This window comes from Schistocerca serialis, chromosome 3 (assembly GCF_023864345.2).
Source record: "Schistocerca serialis cubense isolate TAMUIC-IGC-003099 chromosome 3, iqSchSeri2.2, whole genome shotgun sequence".
Classification (NCBI taxonomy): domain Eukaryota; kingdom Metazoa; phylum Arthropoda; class Insecta; order Orthoptera; family Acrididae; genus Schistocerca; species Schistocerca serialis.
In genome coordinates this window covers 576,161,343-576,182,303 of record NC_064640.1, presented here as the reverse complement: position 1 = coordinate 576,182,303, position 20,961 = coordinate 576,161,343, and the positions used below count along the sequence as shown (strand labels likewise).

The 20,961-nt window shown below is 37.3% G+C and overlaps 1 protein-coding gene across 1 annotated transcript in view; it reads right to left on the bottom strand.

Moving 5' to 3' along the window:
- Positions 1-20,961, bottom strand: part of LOC126470466 (zinc finger FYVE domain-containing protein 26) — a 370,429-nt gene that overhangs the window by 67,199 nt on the left and 282,269 nt on the right. The window contains exons 27-29 of the mRNA XM_050098326.1: positions 18,147-18,251; positions 9,688-9,904; positions 1,047-1,336 (exon numbers count right to left, since the gene is read on the bottom strand). Coding sequence (XP_049954283.1) covers positions 1,047-1,336; positions 9,688-9,904; positions 18,147-18,251 — 612 coding nt within the window. The remainder of the gene's footprint in view (positions 1-1,046; positions 1,337-9,687; positions 9,905-18,146; positions 18,252-20,961) is intronic.

The following is a 20,961-nucleotide window of genomic DNA, read 5'->3' as shown; positions in this document are numbered from 1 at the left end:
TTTCTGTCCCTCAACTGTTACTCTTTAAAACAGTTTCAATAGTTTGTGTAGTAATAATGATGACAATATTTCACTGCATGAATGCCATAAGAATCAGAAAGACTGTGGTATTGTGCTGATACATGACACTCAATATTCACCTACAGCTCACTATGTTTTGTTCCATCAAAGTCCAAGATTCATATGTTTTTCTCAACTGCAATCCATATCTTACTGAATAAATCATTATCACTAAATACAGTATAATTGTAAATAGCTTAAAAGTCTTGTTTTTGCTGTACATCCTAATTAAAAGTTAACCTAGAAAGACCATATCGTTGATCTTCTTAGATTAGTAACTACAGCTACTTTTATAAAAATAATAACTGCCAGCTCTGAGTGCATAGGAAACAGTAAATTATGTTTTTACTGTAATACTTGTACTCCATAAGGTATGTTTAAGAGGTATGTATTTAAGAGAAAAACTGTGAAAGTTTATTCTTAGTAAGGCAAATAACTCACAGAAAGAAAGAATTTCACTTATTTGTGGAAAAAAATCTTAGGCCTATTATCTTGGAGTATGTACTACTTTAAGATGATAATACTCACTGCACAAAAGAAACAGTGTTGTGTGAAATCTAATAAGCTAGCAGACTGGTTACTAAGAAGTATTTAAGTCAAAAGACAAATTTAGGCATAGATTTTAAAAAATTGCGCAATGGAGAAAATCAGAATAATACTAATGTGTTTGGTGTTTGATTTCACAGGTTAATCAGTTTCTCTGCAACCACATGACTTATTTATCATTCTCACCATGTCCCCAATGCATCTCTCTTAACCAAGAATACTAACATACTTATTCCTCACATAATCAGTTACATATGACTTACCCTACCTTACTTCCATTTAGCACCCATGAAACCAGGAAATTTTTGTTCTAATTGTAGAACTATGTCTCTCTAATTGTATAAATTTCTCAGGCTGTACCTTTCAGAACATATGCATATAATATTCTTCATTTTGTCATGTTTAATAACAATAAATATTGTGTAAAATCCTAATTTTACCTGCCAGATGAAATGTCATCCACTGATGCAAGAGCATTTAAGACAGAGTTGTCATCCACAGGAAACTGTCTGATGCTAGATTCTGAGGAGTTATTAGAGTGGCCCAGAGACACTTCTTCCAGGATACTGATGATTTCCATAAGCAGAGGTGGATCTCTTGGGGGTCGTGATCCAGCCTTTAAACAATGGGCAAAGTGTTCACGTGCATCGTTCCAAAACCCCGCACGAAGGCTGGCCTTCCCCCAAGCAGCCCACACTCCAGTACAATCAAGCCCACATTTTGTAGATACCTGTAAGAGAAAGAATTCTGTGAAATATATATATATATATATATATATATATATATATATATATATATATATATATATATATATATATATATATAGTTAATTATTATTAAACATATTTATCTGACAAATTCATTAACAAACAAATGTAATTAGAATTTCACATGAATCATTGAACAGGAAAATCTTGCATGACAGAGATGAAGAAAGGAGGGCAACAAGAAGGCAAGTCTGTGCCATTATAACTGAAAAACTTCTTTTGGCAATAAAGGTGAACTGTTACAGTGATAATCTGGAGGAGAATCAGATGGAGCTAAAATTAAGACTGTTTGATCCACAGATGTATGTGAGGAGATCCTTGGGGACGTGGAAAATGTCTCAGTACCAAAAATACATTCCAAAAGAACTAATGTGCTGCTGTTCCTGTCACATATCTTAAGTGAAATGATCCTGAAGCATAAATCTGTACACAGCAAGGCACAGGTCACTGTTAGGGGTGTGAGCAAGGTTGCATAGTACTAATGGTTTTACAACTGACAGTGCATGTCCGCATCTAAAGTCACAGGTGGAGGAACTCTAGGAATGAGAGGATATTTGGCGAATAGATTGACCTGCCCATTCCCCCCCTCCCCCTCAACCTTAAATCCCATTGAGCATCTTTGGGATGCATTGGGGAGACATACTGCAGCATGTCCACATGCACCAATGACCATCCAGGAGTTGTCAACCGCATTGGTGGAAAAATGGAATGCCATATCACAAGAACTCCTTACCAACCTTGTGGCCAGCATGGTAGCAAGTTGCAGAGCATCTGTTGCCATCCATGGTGATTGAATACTCTATTAAGAACCAAGCCCCAACTTTGGTAGTGTCCAAGGGCTCATCATAAATTGTGCTGACTTTCACATAATTATTGTCTTTGCATAAAAGTGTAATTTCCATTCCTCTCCCTTGGTATTTATTTCAGTTTTCATCTGTACTACACTGCAGCAGTTGTTTTTATGTTCCATCCAAGTTTCGCTGAGCCACAGTACTCAGCAATGATGCATGATGCAAGAGTTACTTTTGGCATATTTTGCAGACCAGTTTATTTTTTTCAGTAACCGATGGTCCATGCTGTAACAGAAACTCAAGATGAGCTCCTCAATCTGAGCTTACCTATCTGCTGCCTTCTGGGTCATATGAATCAATGGATCAAGCTGCGTTTCACACAGTCAGTGTTTGTCAAAGCCAAACTGATTTCTAATAACGAGTTGTTTTATCTCCAGAAAAGTCATACAAGGAAGTTTTTTGAATTATGAGCAGTAATACCAACACTGCAAAAGTAGCAATCATCAGAATGGTTTCTTGGCTCTGTACATATCATAGGGAGAGCAAGTCTAAAGGCTTTTTTCCTCCTTTTTGGACCATTTTCTCAGATCTTCAGCACACACATAACATACCTTATGTTGCGCCCAAGATTTATCTTGAGCACCAAGTGGCTCCAAGCACTATGGGACTTAACATCTGAGGTCATCAGTCCCCTAGACTTGGAACTACTTAAACCTAACTAACTTAAGGACATCGCGCACATCCATGCCCGAGACAGGATTTGAACCTGCAACCGTAGCAGCAGCGTTATTCCGGACTGAAGCGCCTAGAACTGCTCAGAAACAACAGCCAGCCATGATCACCAAGTTTAGATCCAAAGTATGATAAATAAACCTTTTTCACAAAGTCTGTAATGTTTCATTGGTATTCACCACAAATATAACAAAAACTGTGATCAGTTTTTACAACCACAATTAGACATTGTACTGAGCACATGTACAGGAAACGGGAAAGTGAGATTAGGTTGACAGCAAACAAAACACCATCTGTTAACACAAAAATAGAAGCGACCTTTTTTTGCCAGCAAATGTTTTTCAGCAGTGCTACCAACGTCATCTACATTCATTAGAGCTCCTTTTTAAATCATTTTAACTACATAAAAGCTGTTAAATTCTTTTAAAAATCACTTAATTTAATAAATTTAACTGTAAAATGTGAAGAAATGGTGGGTGATACAGTTTTTTAAGTATCATATTTGGATTTCCCACCCTAAAAAACGTAAGAATAAGGTATTTTCAGCAAAAAAGTTTTTCCATCATTGGCCTGTGTTATCTGTTTTAATTAATTTTCATACAAGACATTATAAAATTTCACATAAATCCCTGTCTTAGGTACTAGTTTTGATAGAATGACTCCCAATCTATACCTGGCAAGTCGAGGTCACCCCCTATTACAACAGCATGATCAGGAAAGTTACTAACAATACTATATGGACATTATAGCTTTCAATAAGGTGTACTAATTCCTAGACCTTTCCTTGGATGCTTGTGCAGTTTACTAATATCACATTAACCTTTTCTACATCTGATCTGTCAGGATGAGCATTCTCTGAGAACTTGTGGCTGATGTATCTTTGATTCTGGCAGGCAATTCACCTCTGAACCCAAGGAGGGGTTCCTTTAACTTAAAAAAATCCCATGTGCAACCACACTAAGACTGTAGATATTTTTAAAAATACTGGGAAACTGGTATATCAATATTTAAAAAAATATCATTAATGGCCCTCATTATATCGAAAAAAAGTATTGATATATCGACAGAAAAAATTTCGACATACCAGACTATAAAAATATCAGCTGCACATTGTAAATATACTGCCAGTTTTAGAACTTTATATTTGAATATTGATTTATTATTATATATCCTATACGACAACAAGATAACAGCTTACTTATCACCCTTGGAGCAAGAATTGAAAGGAAAACAATGCATGTTGACTCTTGGCAATAACCACTTTGCTAACCATTGTAACTGCATATAAGTGGCACAATAAAAAGTGTCTGATGGGTCCGTCGTTGGGTTTCATCACATATCGAATTTGTCCGGAATACTTCATGTTGACTTCCCTGTTTTTTCCTTTCTGCAAACACTAGTGACCTAGCAGTTGCAGTGTCCAAATTATGTGGTGAAGTTAAATGTTGCAGTTTCTGTTGGTAGCACCAAGCACAGACTAAGTCAGCAATTCCTCTCACGCATCTCTGTCCACCACAAAGATCAGTCTTGTCTTTTAAATTTTTGCTTATGATTTTCAGCAAATGTTTCTGAAGAGTGCCAATGTGAAGAAATAACACACTAGTTGTACTAAAAATTGCTTTTTAATGTAACTGATGTGCTATTTCTTCACATCAGAAATCTCGTTGTTCTACTCCCATCACCACTTCCCCCTCCATTGCAATTGGACTTCTTCTTTGAGTTTCTTTGTGCCACCTGTACTAGCTTCACACAGTGAAAGAGAAAGACTGGATGTGATGAAAGCTCGAAAACTAGTGAGACTCCTTCACACAGTGAAAGTAAAACTATGTTCTACTACAATTTCAAACAAACAATTTGAAATATATATCAAAAATTAGGAAAAAATATAATATAAAAGAAAAATATCAGAACTTGATATTGCTGTTTCTATGTTGAGCTAGAAAATATTGCCAATATATACTGATATTTTTAGGAAAAATATTGATATATCGATATTTTATCAACAGCCCTAATCCATACATATTCCACTACCCTAGTAACTGCTTCCAGCATGTAGTGCACATCTGGCCTATTAAGGGGAACAGTACAATTCTCCACCCAAGAGTGCAGGTCAAGAAATTCACATCTTATACTGTCATAGAATCATCTGAGACTCTGGTTTACATCTTCCACTCTGCTCCAAACCAGAGGACAATCATTGACCATAGAGACAATGCTAGAAATAGTAAGCTCCACCAGCACACTGTGTGCAATGCTAGTTCCTTTTACCAATCAGCCATCTGCTGAAAGGGATAGAGGATGGCCTCAGAACCCAAGCATCAGGCATCATTTATGCCGACATGATCCACTATTTGCAGCAGGCTGCACCAAGTGCACTCGACAGCTGCTGGCAGAGCCTCCTCTGTGCCTTGGATGTGACCCCAGCAAACATGCCAAGTGCAATTGACATTCTTTCCCACCCTACTTGCTATTTCCCTTTTGTCTTCTGGCCAGTGACATGTGAACCCATCACTCTCTCACAATCTCTCTCATGTGAAGATGAACTGGTCAGAAGATGTGTATCGGAAGACATAAACACAGCTAACCTACCAGAGGATACAAAGAGCACCAAAGGTGTCGCAGATCTCATCACCAGTGCCCTGGTGTCACTGCAGCTTTAAGCAGCAGCCAGAAGGTGGTCAACCACAGCCAACACATCCTCCAGCTGTTTATGAACAGCAATCAATTCCCCTTGTGTCTGCTCACAGTGACAACATTCCCTGTCCATATCCTGCTTTACAAAAACTGAATAAGATCTCAAGAAATAGAAACAAAACAGTAAGGATTAATTGCGAAAGTACAGACTGACTCCCATAAAAGAGAAAATTAGCCAACTGTGACACTACTGAGGTTAAAATGTACACAAAATATAACTGAGGTGAATAAAAAACATTAAAATATGCTCTGTGGAGTTCTTACTATGGCCTAGGATCATGAGATTTACTAGCTCTTAAAACAGAAATAAATTTCTTTTCTGAAAATGTATTTATTAACAGTAACCTTTCAATAGAAACTCTGCTTACATGAAAGCTACTGCAGGAAATAAATACACAACCTCTAAAGCACTGATCTAAACTGTATGTGTTTATTAACATGACATTTAAACTGATCCACATGACATGGCACTTCTGAGAGCAGGAAGCCATCTGAGAAAGTTGCCTTGCACTAAGACGTGTACTAAAATTTATGCATTGGAATCATAAGAGTAAGTTAGTACACACAAGTCTACACAGTAAAAAAAGACAGGTATAAATCAGTTCCTCACAGAAGTACACAAGAAACAGAAACTAAACTAAATTACTGTCTCAGAAAAACTTGCAAAACTTCAGGCACATGCTCTCTGCTTCACGACTGTGACTACATATTTCTCAAAAGTAGACTTGACAGGTGGTTACTTTCAATAAAGAATTTAAATCATGGTCATTAATGTATCTTTCAGTCTCTATCAACACAATGGCTTACCATATGAAATTATAAGTGCTATAGTGATACTGTAGCATTATTTTCAGCAATTAATTTACAACAGTAGGCACTGTGTTAAGTACCTCAATGCATCACTGTAACTGGGTACCCCACAAAACTCATCTCCAAAATTTTGAATCTTTATTTCACACATTTCAAAGCAGTAGTCTCAAGTGCAATATGAAGAAATGTTCTTTTTTTTTTTAACCCACAATGGAGTACCTGGGTCACGTACTATGCAACAGCAGCTTCACACTGCGACAATTGATAAACTATTTAGCCATGAAAAATCTCAGACTTACAATCATTTTTAGGCGTGGTGAAGTATTACAGCAAATTCATACAAGAATTTACCCAGATTTGTCAACTTTATTAAAGAATTAAAAAAGGAAAAAAAAACAATGCAATTATTGCAAAAACAGCTCTTCTGCTGAACAATTTCCACTACTCAATATACTCTATCACCCCAAGGTACAACACCTCAACACCAGTGCTTTATCATGCATTCCAATGGGCTCAGATGCTGATTTTTACTCTAGTGAATCACTTTACTTTTGCTTACACCAAATTTTACAGAAATCAGTGAATGATATTCACCAAGTGCTGTGACATGTCCTTAATTACATCCATCAGGGAAACATCTTCCTATAAACATCACTGCCTCTCTATGGATCTTCTTCCATCTGCACCAAAACATAAATGTGCTGCATGGCATACTCCCACTGCAGTGGTTCCCAATCTTTCTGAGTCCATTACCACCGAGTGCAATCAGATATTATCTAGTAACCCATCCCCCCTCCCACTACTATCAACATCAGTATCCAGCTAAACTTCAGAATGAAAAAGAATTTTCTATGAACATGATGTATAAAAATAACATATTTTGCAAATACACCTAATAGCAATTGCACGTGAGGGTACACATTTTTCTTGTATTGCTCACTTGTATGAGCTTTTCTAAGCATATTTTACCTGACAATGATCACTCAAAACATGTGAATAAAGTAATTAGCAATCAACATGTTTCTAAGGAATAACTACATGCCAAGTCTGGAGGGTTGCATACCTTACAAATGGATGACTTCATTAGTAAAATGGAAGAACACTGTCAGTTATAAAGTAATGCAACATAAATTATATTAAGTTTTTGAATGTGCTTTATTAAAGTATGAGACAATGAGACAATTAGCACTGCTTATTTCTAACAACTTTATTTTACAGAATTAAGAAGCATTTCTCAGTGCACTGAGAGTGCTACCTATAACTCCTTTTCAGAAAAGAAAGCTAACCACATTAAGTATACACACTTGTTACAAAATAAGCTGCTTCTGCAGCATTCCTTTCCCTAGTGACACTTGTTTCATGCATGCTCTGCACTCCCATTTAAAATTAACCAATTAAAATCTGTGTGTCACACTTAAGTCTTACTATTTGTAATACAGTTGACTGCTGGACTCCTTACTTCTGCATTGGCAGAAGCTGGAAGAGTTTGAGCTGCTTTGTGTGCACTCACTGCCACTAGTGACAATAACAGTAATAGTAATAATAATAATAATAGTAATAATGAAGTGTATGCACTCTAGCAATGTTGTAGCCATTATACAGTATGGTCATGAACAGTCTGAAAAGCTTTGAGGGGTGTTGCAGAGTAAGTTGTGCTGCGAAATAATTAATAAGAGAAAAATTTGATTTGTTGCACTGTTCCCAAGTTAATTAGCATTGAAGTTAGCCAATCAGGCCATTACATGCACAAATTCAACTGGCCTTCCAGATATAATTAGTGTCAGTTGTTCTCATAGTGTAGGTGATAGTGCACATGAGTGCTCAGCCTTTGGCTCAGGTCTGATTCTTACAACCGTCCCATGTCCAATTTCTTTATTACACACTTGTTCAGTTTTAGCAAAACAAATGGAGAATATGTTTGGCGACACTGCCTCTGGTGGGCCACTTGGATCTGCACACACAACGGCCTGATTGACAAATTTAATTGCTAATTAATTCAGAAATGGCACAGTATGTGGACTTTCTGTCTTAACAGTGATTTCTCATCACAAGCTGCCTTGCCACAACCTTACACGCTTTTCAGACTGTTTCTGACCATCCTGTATAGTTACTATTTTGTTGTGCTGTCAATTAGTTCCTTCATCTGTTGTGAGGTGAAAAAGGAAGAAATTTCTGGCCCATTGCAGAAACTAACTAAAACTCTTAGAAAGCATTTTCATGAGATATTCAGGTGCATGAGATGCATGTGTCTCAATTTTAATGTAATAGATATATAGTACAGAGTATGTGTGTAGTGAATGGATTATGTAAGGAGGATGATGATGATTGTTGCTTCGTTTCACAAGTTGTAACCCCCATCACACTGTCCCATGTGTTAATGCCAGTATTTAAAAGAAATGTAGTTAATCATGAACTATGTAATAAGACTACAGTGTTTCAAAACAGTCGTAACAGAAATAATCTTTCGAAAATAATGTCCATCCATGATCAAAACACAACTGAACCATTTTCTTTTTACCCTTCAGAAAATTACATTTTAACCATTAGCACATACTGCCCTCAGGTTGGTAACCACCGTCTACTTACTAGTGAATTGGCTGACTACTGGGTGGTCATCCCAGAGCCGTTTCCTTAGCAAATGCTTCTTTGGTCAGTTTGAGGCATAGTGCGGATGAAGAACTTAGCCAAGTGTGACTGCACTGGCTGGGTATTAATGAAGAAATTGAGGAGACAGTCCATGTATGTGTACCCTGTGTGCAGAACATATTGACATTGCCATTCAACTATTTAACATGGAAAAGCCGGTAGCCACAGAAGCGCACAAACCAAGATTTTGTGGTTCCATTCTTAGGGTCTATGCCACTGTCTAGTGGTGGATCCCTTGCCAATTTTCTATACATGGCTGACCAGCATGCCATCCACCACAACCACAGTGGCCTTCAAAGCCCAACAATTTTTGCCTAACACCATTGTCTCAGACAACAGTCTTCAATTCACATCAACACAGTTTGCATCTTGCTGCTGCATGAACAATATTTGACACCTCAGGAGTAAATCATTTCTCCATCCATCAAATTCATAGACTGAGCCATTTGTGTGGACCTTTTAACTCACAAATGGAAAATATGATACAAACAACACAGGCCAAAGCCATGACAAGTTTCCATCTTGAGCTTCTGTTAAGTTTAAATGGGAAGCATTCACAGTGACAAATTATCAACAGTCCTGATACAACATAAATTGTGAATGGCAGTTTTTTATGTAACACAACAAAGTATTGTACAAACCTCTAATGCAAGAGGCCATAGCTCTTCAGCCAATAGATGGTTCCTAAGAGCACGTAATTTATGGTGACCCCAGAAAGTGCTGATGGGTAGGCAGGGTTGACCAGCTGCTGCTAGCATTCCTAATAAGTCAACACAGCTTAGCACCTGATCACAACAGGCCACAAGTTCTGGAGTTTGACGGCCAGCTAACGTCACTTTTGCTGCCACTGCTAGCGACCTAAGACATACAACATTTATATAAACATATATCTATATTTTACTTCCTATCAGAATAAATAGGCATAACAATAATAGAGAATTTTTACTAATATTGGAAGTTCTGTGTTGTCTATTAAAATAGCTACACAGCCAAAAAGTATGAAATAAGTTTGTTTTTATTTCACTCTCAAATTAGTGCAAGAGGAAAATCTTTTACATACAAAGTACACTTTATAAGAGGATGCAGTTGTAGTCAATGCAGAAATTACTGGAAAAGTTTAAACAACAAACAACTTTTACAATGAGAACAAGGCAGCCTCAATATGTGTAAATCTTACAATATTCACTGACAATGCACTTCTAGATAGAACTGCCAAAGCAATTTAGATATACTGGTAATGATAAATAATTTATCCAACAATGACAGCCATGTGTTAACAAAAGATATATTAATTTATTAGAGTGAGATAATAAATCAAACATTGCAGATGAGAATCTTAAAGCTGTCCTCACATGGAATGCAAATGCAAATGTGATGGGGAAAATTTCTAAGCATGAACAGCAGAATAAAGCATATCATGGTCTCAATATTCTGCAAAATTGAACTAATGCAATGACAGTTTGCTTTCCATGTGATAGACTAAACAGACTATACATCATAGAGAAATATAGCTTTCTTACAGTAAAGTGTCATATTTGGCAATTCTTTAATTGGAACTTAGGTACTATCAAAACGACACTGTTTCAAGACACCAGTCCATAAAACTCTATAAAAATGCATTGCCTTTGTTCAATTTATTACAATACAATGTCTGGGAAAGACAGTTTAGTGAAAAGCATATTCAGAAGTTTTACTCAACCAATGTCTACATGCAGCTGTCTAACTGCAAAGGTATGGAAAGATCTACAGCTTTTTCACTCAACGAATATATTTCCACCGATTATTTAGAAGTGAAAACAATGTTTGAGATTATCTTGTAAGGTATGGAGCCAAAGAAGTCAAAGATATGAACTTTAAAGACACTTTACTGATATGAATAGGCAGTGTATTTCGTTGCATGCCATTTTCCAATTTGATTTATCAAGCACACAATTTTAACTCATTAAAAATGTTTCAAACTTTGTTTGCTTATTGAAACCTGTTCTGAATAATATTTTGCATAGGAGGAACTTGTGCTTCTAAGTGTTTAGCCAAGTTGTTGATTCAATTTTACTCACACCATTTCATTGAGCAACTCATCGTCTTCTGCAGAAGCCCTAAGGTGCACTGTTATGTGTATGTGATTCTGGGACTCCGATTAGACTAGACTGTAAACTATTCTTGGCCTCATGCCACTATTTATAGGTGAGTGCAAGCCCTGATGCCCACTATCCCCTTCGATGCTGTTTTGTTTTCCAGAGTGTGCACTGATATTCTGTGAAACAAGCATTCTCTCAGTGATTCTCAACTTTGGTGGGTGTGATGGCCAGCAAGATCTTAATAAATCACGTGCCAGATCCCAAGCCCTGTTTAAATTAGAACCTCCATCCCTGTTTATTAGGTTTCCCTACATTTTTATTTTGATAGATTCCTCAAATTCTTGTGTCACCCTGTATCCCTATTGTTGAACTGAACTCTTTTAGCACCAAACACTACAGAAAATAGGTCACTTATTGTTGAAAATTAAAATACATGCACCATAATTTGTTAGTCTTAGCAAATGAGAATAGTTGCTTTAAAAATACACATATGTCCATTTATTAGTGCTAACAGGCAAGAGTAAGTGCTTTAAGCTATGTAGCAAAACAACGTTTACAACAAGAGATGATTGTTTATCTTTTATAATAACTATGGTTGGGCACCAGTTGTAATCATGTTTCATTGCATGTTTAGCTAGAAATGGACCCATCTACTTCTGGGCTGCCAGTAACAAGGAAATGAAGATGCAGTCTGCCATTAGATGAAGAAGGACTATGCTACTCTCTGAACTACTACTTAAATAAAAGGGACTCCAGTGACTATGACATCTCTCCTGCATCTGATAATGATCTGCTTACAATTTTTAATTGGGATTTAGACATTAATATTTTCACCAAATCTGACATCCCTTCTGATGTTTACAAAATGATAGGAAGACAAGGCATATTTAACAATATGATATCAGAAACAAACAGATATGCAGCACAGAAACTACGTAAAATGCCAGGCAAGAAAAGACCTTGAGTAGCCAATCAGGCTGACACTTCTGAGAAAAAAATATGAAAGTTTATTGGCAAAATGCTAATTATGGGGTAAAACATGGTCCCACAAATTTCACATTATTTTTCAAAGAATCCACTATACAAAAATAAAGTTATAAAAGCCACAATGCCTCATGATTGATTTCTTGCATTATTGTTTTGCTGACATTTTATTGGTGATGATGTCCTTAAAACATAAATTATAAGACTCGCAAAGTACAAGTGTCAGCTGAACATCTGCAGAGTAGCTTTCAAAATGCTCTAACCCCTGGAAGAGATGTGGTAATTGATGAATCTATGATTACTTGGAGAGGAAGACTGACTTTTAGGCCATATATCCCCAACAAACCTCAAAGTGTGATTAAAACTTTACAAAATTTGTACAGAGAAAGGCTACACTTTTGCCTTGCATATCTATCAAGGGAAAGATTATGAACTATTAGGTGCAGGTCACACAGAGGCTACCACCATGCGCGAGCCTTTTTTTTGAAAAATATTGCATTCTTTATGCTGACAATTTTTATACAAATATTTCTCTGGTGCATAAGTTTTTAGATAAAAATATGCTTCTCTGTGGAACAATTCGTCCAAATAGAGCAGGCCTTCCCAAGGATATTGGGGAAAAAAAATTTTTAAATGTAGGAAATATGTAGAGTACAGAACAATAATGGAGTCAAAATTTTTAATTGGGTGGATGAAATGAGAGTTCTAATGACTTCAGTGGTTCCTATAATGATATTTTACAGGGCACTGGGAAAAAGAACAGAAAAGAAAAATTTATAATGAAACCAAAGGCTGTGCTGGAGTACAACAAGATAAGAAAAGGCAATGATCTCAATGACCAGACGTCTTTGTCTTATTCACCAGTGAGAAATGGGATGAAATAGTGGACAAAAGTTACAATGGAACTTCTACTAGGGAGCACTTCAAGGAGAAGAATGATATTTTAAATTTTCAAAGCATTCATTGTCTTACATCTATGTAGGTACGCTGCCTGTATCACTCCTCCATCAAGAAATAAAGCCCACACTTTGGGAAAAATTGAGGTACAAACACTGCATGTTGTGTTATGAAAAGATTTTCACCCAGAAAGACAAAAAAAAAAAAAAAAAAAAACAGTAAACAACAAAACCAAGAAAATTAGAACCTTCTGCAATGACAGCTGAGGACAACTTAAAATGTGTATCAGCTGTTTCAATTAAAACACATGCAGGAATAACTTTTTAGGACTCATGTGTTTAAATGGTGGAAAGGGAATGTGAATAGGTATTTTTTATACTGTTTGTATAGTCTGTTAATGTTTTTGGCAAATAGATTAGTAGGGTAAAATGTGTTTTAAAAAAATTCCAAAAGATGACAAAGCCAACAATGATGTTTAAAGATTCCAGCTGTTAAATAGTGAAAAATTTATGTGAAAATGATTTTTTGCATTGTTTCCTGTAAGGTATGTGTTTACCAAGTAAAGCAGTACAGCGAAAATGTCCGGAAAAAAAGAAAACTGTCTTGGGGTCATTTTAGGCCCTAGCTGGCTACTACTGCAGCAGTTTATGCAATTATATGTCCCCTTTGCTACAGACAGCTCAGCAAGCACCTAAGTCATGAAGTGATGTCATGGAATTTGGGACACTAATAACACAAGCCACATATCAGCGAAGTTTTTGTCAGGCCACTGGTGGGCCGATACGCAGTACAGGTGAGATGTCAAATCCTCCACATGGAATGTTTAAAGCAGTTGCAAATGTAATGTAGTAACTTCTGTTCACAATAATCAAACAGTCATTTGAAGAATGGTGTTTCATAGATACACAAAAACATAAAGAGGTAATGGCATTATTGAAAAAAGTCTCAAAAGAACAGTTATAGAGCTGCCATTCAATTACTATTTTCACAACAAATGAAAAATTCCAGTATTTAGAAAACCTCTTTCAAATTCCATATTTTGTACAGAATTTTAATACCATCTCAATAAAACAGTTTGACATTCAGAGAGACAAGTGTACAATATGAGGCATCAATAACTTTATACAAAAAAGTTGTGTATGTTTTGACAAGCCCCAAAATGTACAGTAATCTCCCATGACCTGACAAAGGAATTTGAATGTGTGAACTCTATCGCATTATACTTCAGTATCTCATAAAGATACGGAATCAAAAGTACTACAGAGAGAAAGCAAAGGATAGTTTTAACATGTAATACACGAAATTAATTCTCATATTAGACAATGATTTTGCAAGAAGTCCTACAACATTTCATTCTAGTCTCAATATAGTTTCTTTCTGACATAAACTATTTACCCCTACTACTCAGTTCTGTTTGCCAGTCACAAATTTATGCTCATAGAAAATGAAATGATAAATAAAATCCCCACAAATGTCACAGATACCATTGTTTTATCTGTATGTATTTCATCTGAACACAGATGATGACTTAGAAACCTAGTTTACAAACTGCTGGCGAAAATCAAATGGCTTTCAAATAACTTACGAGCTGAAGGAAGCAGAATTTCTCAAATTCCTAGGGTTACCTTGAGAAATACATCTACAACAGTCTTGCACACAATAATTACTTGACAAATAAACAGTTTGCCATTAGTCTGCTACCTTAATTGCTCAAAATAATGTTATTATTGTGTCCTGACCTGTTCTCTCCTGTCCTGTGCAACTGGCATGGACACAAAATCTGTAGTGTATCACACTTATTTTGGTCTTTCATAAAGTACAGAATTATTTTTAGGGGAATGCAGGCAGTGCAACCAAAACATTGACATTAGAAAAAGCAGTTATTATAAACATGTTTAACACACAGCCCCAAGAATCGTATGACCTGGTCTTGATTACTGCTCAAGCATTTGGGATCCCCCACCAGATCAAATTAAATGAAGACATAGAAGCAATTCAGAGGCTTGATGCTAGATTTGTTACCAGTATATCTGAAGAACATCTGACCATTGGAAAAATGCTCTGTGAACTCAACTTGGATCCGTGGAAGGAAGGCAATGTACTTTTCATGAAACACCACTGATAAACTTTAGAGAACCAGCTGACTACAGAACGATACTAACATAAGTTTCTAATAAGGACTTTGAAGATAATACAAGAGAAATTTGGGCTTGTACTCAGGCACATAAACAGTTGTTTTTCCATTGCACCATTTGTGTGCGGCAGAGGAAAAGGGACAATTAGCAGCAGTATGTTGAACTGTATGGTGGCTTGCAGAGCATGGAAGAAGATGTAGATAATTTTGAGATCAAAATATATTAACTGTTCCTTATCTTTCTGATTATGAATAGTTTATCTGTATCTATAATAATTTTGAATTATTTCTAGGATATCATTTTCAGCAAATATACTATCAGGATTGGTTCCGGAACACGTTTCACCATAAGGAACTTTTCACTTGATGGCCCTCCCATCTATTCCCTCATACACTTTTACCTGTTTCAGTTTTTTACTAATTGTAAAAAACACTGTGTACAAATATTGCACTTGGGTGTCCCTTTCACCTTGGCACCCCAAGCTGCTGCTACTAATTCTCTTATGTCCTTTATAGAAATCTTGTAGGTGTGGTGGCATTGGCACCCCTCTCAGCTTGGCAATTCAAGTGACAGTTCATGTTGCTATTGTTACGATGTAAAGCCAAGCGCCGGAACGCCAGCCAATTGCATGCTGACCAACCTCTCTCCAGGACGACAATTCGACGGCAGTGACCTCTATGTGAAGAAGATATAATGGCTGCGCCAACTGGTAGTGGCCCAGTTCTACAGCAGCGTCAAGATTAGGCCCTTCAAGACCAGGGACTTAGGAATTGTATATACTGAAGAGATTTCTTATTTGCATGTCTCCCTTTGCTTGAGACACTTCTGTGTTACTGACAAAGTTAAGTATTGTCATTGCTCATTTCATAATAAAACTCATTTATACAATTTGCTTGAACTATTTGTCTAGCGATCCGAGAAGGCAGGCTTCCTAGACCCTGCATATTCAAAGACTAGGCATGATTAAACATCTTTGGCCTTAAATCAGACCTGTATACAGTAAGAGGATTAAAGAGAATTTCATATTTCCTGGTAACACATTAAATCTCCGTGCCCAAACTTTGTAGAATGTGGCCATGAAAATCTGTTAAAGATTCAAAAGATGAAACTTACATAGCTAAGAATTAAAAGCATTAAATAAAAAACTACATGTCACCCTTGTACAGAAATGTTATTAGATAATAAGAGAATTTTTAAATGATTAAAGCAATATTTTTATTGCCTTTTACACTAGTATGCCAAAGTGGAATATTGCAACATCAATATATTGCAAAAAAATTACATAAATGTGGAGCAACAACATGCACATCATTTGCTTGGGGTGGCTAACTAGGGATTCACTTCTACAATGAAGAAACAGAACTCTGGTTTCAATCAATTTCTCATTCCATGACTTCAACAGTACTTCCGTACATTGGCTACTATTTTTCAAATATTAATCTCATATTTAATATGAACATTGACTTAAAAACAGGAGAGCAACCTGATTTAGGTTTTCTATTATTTCCCCAAATTACTTCAGGCAAATGCCAGGATGGTTCCTACCGTAAGGCCATGGCCAACAACACTATGTGATCAAAAGTATGTGGATACCCCCAAAAACATACATTTTTCACATTAGGTGTATTGTGCTGCCACCTACTGCCAGGTACTCCGTATCAGCAACCTCAGTATTCATTAGACATCACAAGAGTGCAGAATGGGGCACTCCGCGGAACTCACGGACTTTGAATGTGGTCAGGTGATTGGGTGTCACTTGTGTCACATCTGTACACGAGATTTCTACACTCCTAAACAGCCCTAGGTCCACTGTTTCTAATGTGATAATGAAGTGGAAACGTGGAGGGACACGTACAGCACAAAAGTGTACAGGCTGACCTCATCTGTAGACTGACAGAGACCGCTGACAGTTGAAGAGGGTTGTAATGTGTAATAGGCAGACATATATCCAGACCATCACACAGGAATTCCAAACTGCATCACGATCTGCTGCAAGTACTATGACAGTTAGATGCGAGGTGAGAAAACTTGGATTTCATAGTCAAGCGGCTGCTCATAAGTCACACATCACATTGGTAAATGCTAAACAACACTTCACTTGGTGTGAGGAGCATACACATAGGACAATTGAACAGTGGAAAAACATTGTGCGGAGTAATTAATCACTGTACACAATGTGGGGATCCGATTGCAGGGTGTGGGTATGGCGAATGCCCAGTGAACGTCATCTGCCAGCATGTGTAGTGCCAACAGTAAAATTCGGAGACTGTGGTGTTATGGTGTGGTCGTGTTTCTCATGGAGGGGGCTTGCACCCCTTGTTATTTTGCATGGCACTATCACAGCACAGGCCTACATTAATGTTTTAAGCACCTTCTTGCTTCCCACTGTAGAAGAGCAATTCAGGGATGGTGATTGCATCTTTCAACACGATAGAGCACCTGCTCATAATGCACTGTCTGTGGCGGAGTGATTACATGACAATACCATCCCTGTAATGGACTGACCTGCGCAGACTCCAGACCTGAATCCTTTAGGACACCTTTGGGATGTTTTGGGATGCCGACTTCGTGCCAGGCTTCACCGACTGACATTGATACATCTCTGCAGTGCAGCACTCTGTAAAGAATGGGCTACCATTCCCCAAGAAACCTTCTAGCACCTGACTGAACATATGCCTGCAAGAGTGGAAGCTGTCATCAGGGCTAAGGGTGGGCCAACACCATAATGAATTGGAGGGTGCCACAAACTTGTAAGTCATTTTCAGCCAAGTGTCAGGATAGTTTTGATCACATGGTGTACCTGTCGCATGCTTCTCATAATAGACTCATAAATATTTAAATGTCTGTATATGTGAATTAGTTTATGATGTTGTTAAATTGTAACAGCAAGACATATCCATATCCTTATAAATATCATCTACAGACGAATAAGACTACTACTATTACCACTACTTCCACCACTAATGGTACTATTACTACTACATATTTACATGGAGCTATACTCACTTAACCATCCTAATAACAATAGTGTGATCAACTTCAGGATTCACAGTTCCAGGTGATATTGGCTGCAGAAGATGTAGCATTCTGTCACAAGCATCGAGAAGAAATCTGCACATATAATGAAAATTAATCAGTAACGGAACTAGTAATGAGTCAATACAATACAGAATATAGTAAAAACTATTATTAATACAATAACAGAACTTTTAACAATGCTTTAAATTAAAAGGTAAAATATGTGTGTGTTCTTACACATATACACCCTTATAATTATCTGCTTCATTTATATTTACACCTATTGTTATATTTCAAGACCATTTAATCAGCATAGATGATAGATATAGGAGAGGAGTAAAGAGGAAAAAAGTACCATATATGCTGAAAGGATAACAAAGAAAGAAAATATTATTTTATCTTCTCTATGATATTTTCAAATTTCATTCTTCTTATACGACTTCAATCCACAAATTTCTTCAGATGTGAGAAAAGCAAAGAAAGAGGGTGCTAAATGTGGAGGATGTTGCTAAATTCAAATTACTCCATTTCTACATCTTTATAAATAGGTATGTTGTGCTGATGAAAGTTTTTTTTCCTGTCTTCTCACGTATTTAGCATGAAAGGATTGCAACTGCAAAAAGTGATGTTTCCAATTCCACACTGATTATACATAATACAACATGTTGTTACACACAATATTAGCCAAGATCTGTGAATAAGTGTGCTCCATATATAAACCATCATATGTTAACTGTTTTAGTTAGTCCTACAACCAGAAGTAATTCTTGATGTAGCCATTCAGTATCTATTTTGCCCAGCTGATGTTCTCATTGCTCAAATACAATCACAAGCACTTCATATAATTGCACTGACCCCAAAGACCTGCAATTTTTTTGCAAATAAATATTATATACAGATGAAGTATTCTAAAGATTCTCCAGAGTAATTCTCATAATCCAATTCTATCAGGTTTGATGCTGAGCTTCACACAATAATTATGTGAACTAACATTTGTCAAGCTACATTCTGATCCAAGACAAAATGTGGGTTGTGATGTTCTTCTTATTTGGACCACATTTTATTTGCTAATTTTAACATATCATACTGAGATGCTGCAGTTAACAGCATAACTCAGTTTCTTAAGCAGCAATTCAGAATGTTGTAGCAATGCGTATAAAGACATTTCCATGCTCTGAACACAGCAACCATAATGGACATACCATATAGCACTGAAATATGGCAGTGGGATGAGGGACTATGAATAAGCAGTGAGAATGAATCCTACACAGAGAATCCGTATGCTGTAGATCCACCAACACTTATGCATGAAGTGAAGAAGTTTCCTTTATCAAATATTAAAGGCCACCTTGGGCATATTAAACGTGTATGTGGTGAGTAGTTTTACTGAGATGAAAAATGGGTTTTCAAAATTTTTCACAATTTTCCATTTTAATTGCCTTTCATATAACTTATGGTACTGCCTCTTTGGTAAGACAGTGGATAAGCCTGGACTGATGTACTATCAGATGTTTTGCGTAACATCCACATTCAGTCCATGTGAACATTGTCCCATGATAGTACTGCTGAATAGGGATGCTATGTTGCACAATGCTGATGGAGGGACTCCAACTGAAGCACCTTCTGCCCACCAATAGGAGGACTTGGGATCAGTTACATGGGGCACACTGGATGGGTTGGTGAGAATGCATCGGTATTGAGGATGCTCTCTTGCCGTGACTGGATGTCACTAGTCCCTACCTTTGGGGATGCAACACCTCTCAATATAACTGTCGCAGCCTCCAGTTGCCATAGCAAGTTTGAGTAGTGTACCCCTTAGGCGTGGGCTTTTGGAAAAATAAAACCTCAACTGCTGATGGAATCAGTCTTTTCTTTCTAAGGTTTCCTCCTAACACAACTGGATGATCCACTTCCTGTTCATTTTACCATCCTTATCAAGTTCAACACGTACGAAGTGGCATCAGCTAAAGTGGGATTAGTTCACCATTAGGTCTGGGAGAAAGGTTTCCTTTGCGGATAGTTGCCACTTTCATTTGATGGATACAAAGTGGGAAAGCCTGTTTGCCTGGTAGTTACCACATGTAACCTGGCAATGATAGAAAACTTTGACATCCAGTTTGCATTTGGAAGTGCATATTGTGCACTCCTTGTGTGTCAACGTGTGCGGAGCATACTGTCAATGCATTAAGCCGTAGATGTCCCCTTTGCTGAGTGGGTGTGCTCTTCAAGACCATGCTACACTGCTGTCACAATCTCCACGATGCTGTGGGCACAGTGTGGTGCATGCTGCCAACCACACTGCACTTCTGTAGCCATGCCATCTCTTTGCACTGCTGAGCATCCATGCTGCCTTGGCACTGCAAGCAAGAGGCTGCCACTGCCACCACCTTCATTATATTCATGCCCGGCACCACTGGTGCATCAACACTGCCACCTTTGCTGCTATCTTCATCAATATCGGATGTTAATGTAAGTATAGCTGCAATGCATCCTTACTTTTCTTCACCACCTGTGATGCAAGCTTCTGCCACGAGAACTCATCATTGCTTAATCTAGTACAGGTTACTGTTGAGACCCCTCTTTTGAAATGTTGTTGGTCTACAGAAATCTTGGTCCTAATATTGTAACCATGCCTGAGACACAATTGCGTACTTTGCCAGGGTGGCCAGAAATGGCTGCTGCTGCTTCTAATGGTGAGGTAGATCATCGTGCACCCCTAAAAATGAAGCTTAATCAAACAGCACTTGACAAAGTACAGTTACAGAGACAGCTTGATGAAGATTTACATGAGCCCCACCATGAT